This window comes from Pteropus vampyrus, unplaced genomic scaffold, assembly GCF_000151845.1.
Source record: "Pteropus vampyrus isolate Shadow unplaced genomic scaffold, Pvam_2.0 Scaffold133, whole genome shotgun sequence".
Lineage (NCBI taxonomy): Eukaryota > Metazoa > Chordata > Mammalia > Chiroptera > Pteropodidae > Pteropus > Pteropus vampyrus.
This window is the reverse complement of record NW_011888914.1, coordinates 4,809,077-4,811,739: the sequence shown is the minus strand read 5'-3', so window position 1 is coordinate 4,811,739 and position 2,663 is coordinate 4,809,077. Positions and strand designations below refer to the sequence as shown.

Below are 2,663 nucleotides of genomic sequence, written 5' to 3'. Positions count from 1 at the left end.
TAATCTTACTTAGATTTATATCTGTCTCTTTTTGTAACTTAGTAATGTTAGTATTTTTCTCAAATTTTTTTATTATGAAAAATGTCAAACATAAGAGAGTTATCTTGCAGAGTGGCCCACATTCTGGATTTGCATGATTGTGTCTTCATGATTAATATGAGAATTTTTAGTTATCGTAATCTTAAGGTTGGTTTGCTGAGAATAATTTGTATATTTGTGTCATGGCACTTAATAATTACTAATATTAACGTGATTCCATTTCATTCTGTTACCGAACATGATCTTAGTGGAGAGATCAAATAAGTAATGGCCCTGAGAATAAGATCCTAAATTTAGAATATCTGTGTTCTCTCTCCATTTCTAACAATTATTTCCTCTTTGGCCTTGAATGAGTTATACAACCATACCTGTGTTATAGAACAAGCAGAATATCCTACCTTATTTTAAGTTAAGTGGGTTTCCAGACTGATATTTATAAAACTGTAAAAGATAAAGCAGAGCTATAATGGTAATAAGTAGGAAAATGATTGTGATATTTTTTTGGTCCTTCAAGCAAGTTTACACTTAGCATAAGTGTTATATCCTCAGCAGACATTTCTTGTCTCATATTTACATTTAGATCTCAAGGAAAGGGAAACTGATCTTAAATGCCTACTTTGTGGTAAGTTAAGCACTGTACTAGATTCTTCAAATGCATCTTTGCATTTCGTTTTTAAGCCTCCATCTCACCTTTGAAATGTGAATTCCTGCTTCCATTTTACAGACAAGGAAATAAAGGATCAGAGGTGTTTAGTAATTTGTTCTGTAGTACATAGTAAATGCCAGAACCAGACTGTGAACCCAGATGTTTGTAAATTTTCTAAGTTGAGTTTTATCATGAGAACTCTCCTTAATACTTCTGAATGTCATGTACGTTGAGTAAAGTCTCTCCAGAAAAAGTTGGTAGTTACTAATGAAGAATTTACACCATCTTCTTCTGATCAAAACCATTTAATGTATAGACAGTGTTTTTTAGGTATATTAATTTTCCAATTATACTACATCTCCTGTCACTGATTCTGTTCTAGGATGTTGGCAAAGGATGAACTGATGACCATACTTCAGAAATGTTTCAACGTTCTTAAGTCCTCTTCTGAAAAGGAACTTGGCAGCACAGCAAAGAGAATAGAGGAGTTCCTGGCTCAGTTTCAGAGTCTTGATGGTGAGAATATAATATCTTGCCAGTTCTACTTGCTGTGACAGTCATTTAACTAAAATAACCTGGAAAACCCCACATTCTGATACATTGAAGATGAAGGGATAAAGGAGTTCATGATGTCAGTATACCAAGCCTCAGAATATCACATCTTGACAATCACAAACAGGCCAACTGATTCTCTTTCAGACTCGGTTTAAACAATGAAAAGCATCAAATAGGCAGAGAAAAAAAAATTTTTTTCCAGATAGATAGTTTGGAGGACTTACCTTAAAAAAATAAAAAGGCAACAACAACAAAAAATATCAAAACAATTAGAGAGAGTAATAGGTCATCATAATTAATGACTCCTTTTAGATGTTTTTTTTCCTTAAGCATTTCATCAAGTTCTTTATAGATTTTAAAAACACTGCATAAATCATATGTAAACCTGAAAATTAATAGCTGTGAACTGCTTTCGCAGCAGTGAGACCCATTGGTATGCTGATTACCAAAATATGCCTGAGGTTTGCTTTAATCAGATTTGCAAAAGCTCGAAAAGGCATTCTTCAGTGTTGGAGGATTGCAGTTCCCTTTATCTTTATGACCTCTACAGGATCATTTATATTTGCTTAATGAGGGTGCCTGATTGTGTACAGGTGGCCATGTCCGTTCTCCCATGCCCAGGACTTCTTTGTTCTCATGGGGCATCACAGATTGATAACTGATTATTAACTTTTCATGGTCTCTTGCTGTTTCTAGTACCAAAGTATGGTATTCTTTTGGTAAAACAAAACACAACATATTTTATTTTCCCCTATTAGGGTAATTTTTAATGGATTTTGGGGGAAAGAGGCAGCTTGAATACATAAGCACATAGATTGGACTTGGCATGGTGAAAATATTTTACTTGGAATGCTCGTATCAGTCCTTTCTATGTTTGGCAAGTGTTCTTTTTCCTGAAAGCCTTTGGATTTAGGAAACTGCTTTTGCTGAGATCCCTCCATATCTCTCCCTAGTTGCAATGCTAGGCACCTGATGAGTGCTTAGTCAGTGGATGATGAAAGAGAAAGTTTGTTTGACTGAAGTGGCATGAGCAGGATGAGGAAGTATTCCCCCAGGTTGTGTGTAAGCATTGCTCTTTTGCAGTATAGCATGAGCTGAACCATTTTTCGAAAAGGCTAGAAATTGTTAATCACAGAGATCATTGAGTCTGGCTACATATGAAAACTAAAACCCCAGAAGAGAAAGTAACTTGCTTAAGATCCCACAGCTGGCTAGTGGCAGCACATAGACTGAAGCCTCCCTCTCTTAATCACCAGCTCAGCTCATTGTTTTTTCTCAAGATTTACAATTTAAATGCCCCCTAATTATGGTCACTGGGACAGTGAGGGGCCACCCTTAAGGACCTAAGTAGGGTAGAAGACTTAGAAGAATATAAGATAAATTAGGTAAATTTCAATTTCAATCTTTTATAAAATTGGACTTA

At 35.3% G+C, this 2,663-nt stretch overlaps 1 protein-coding gene across 1 annotated transcript in view; it reads left to right on the top strand.

Moving 5' to 3' along the window:
- Positions 1-2,663, top strand: part of ORC3 (origin recognition complex subunit 3) — a 56,022-nt gene that overhangs the window by 42,074 nt on the left and 11,285 nt on the right. Inside the window, exon 14 of the mRNA XM_023534840.1 lies at positions 1,068-1,201. Coding sequence (XP_023390608.1) covers positions 1,068-1,201 — 134 coding nt within the window. The remainder of the gene's footprint in view (positions 1-1,067; positions 1,202-2,663) is intronic.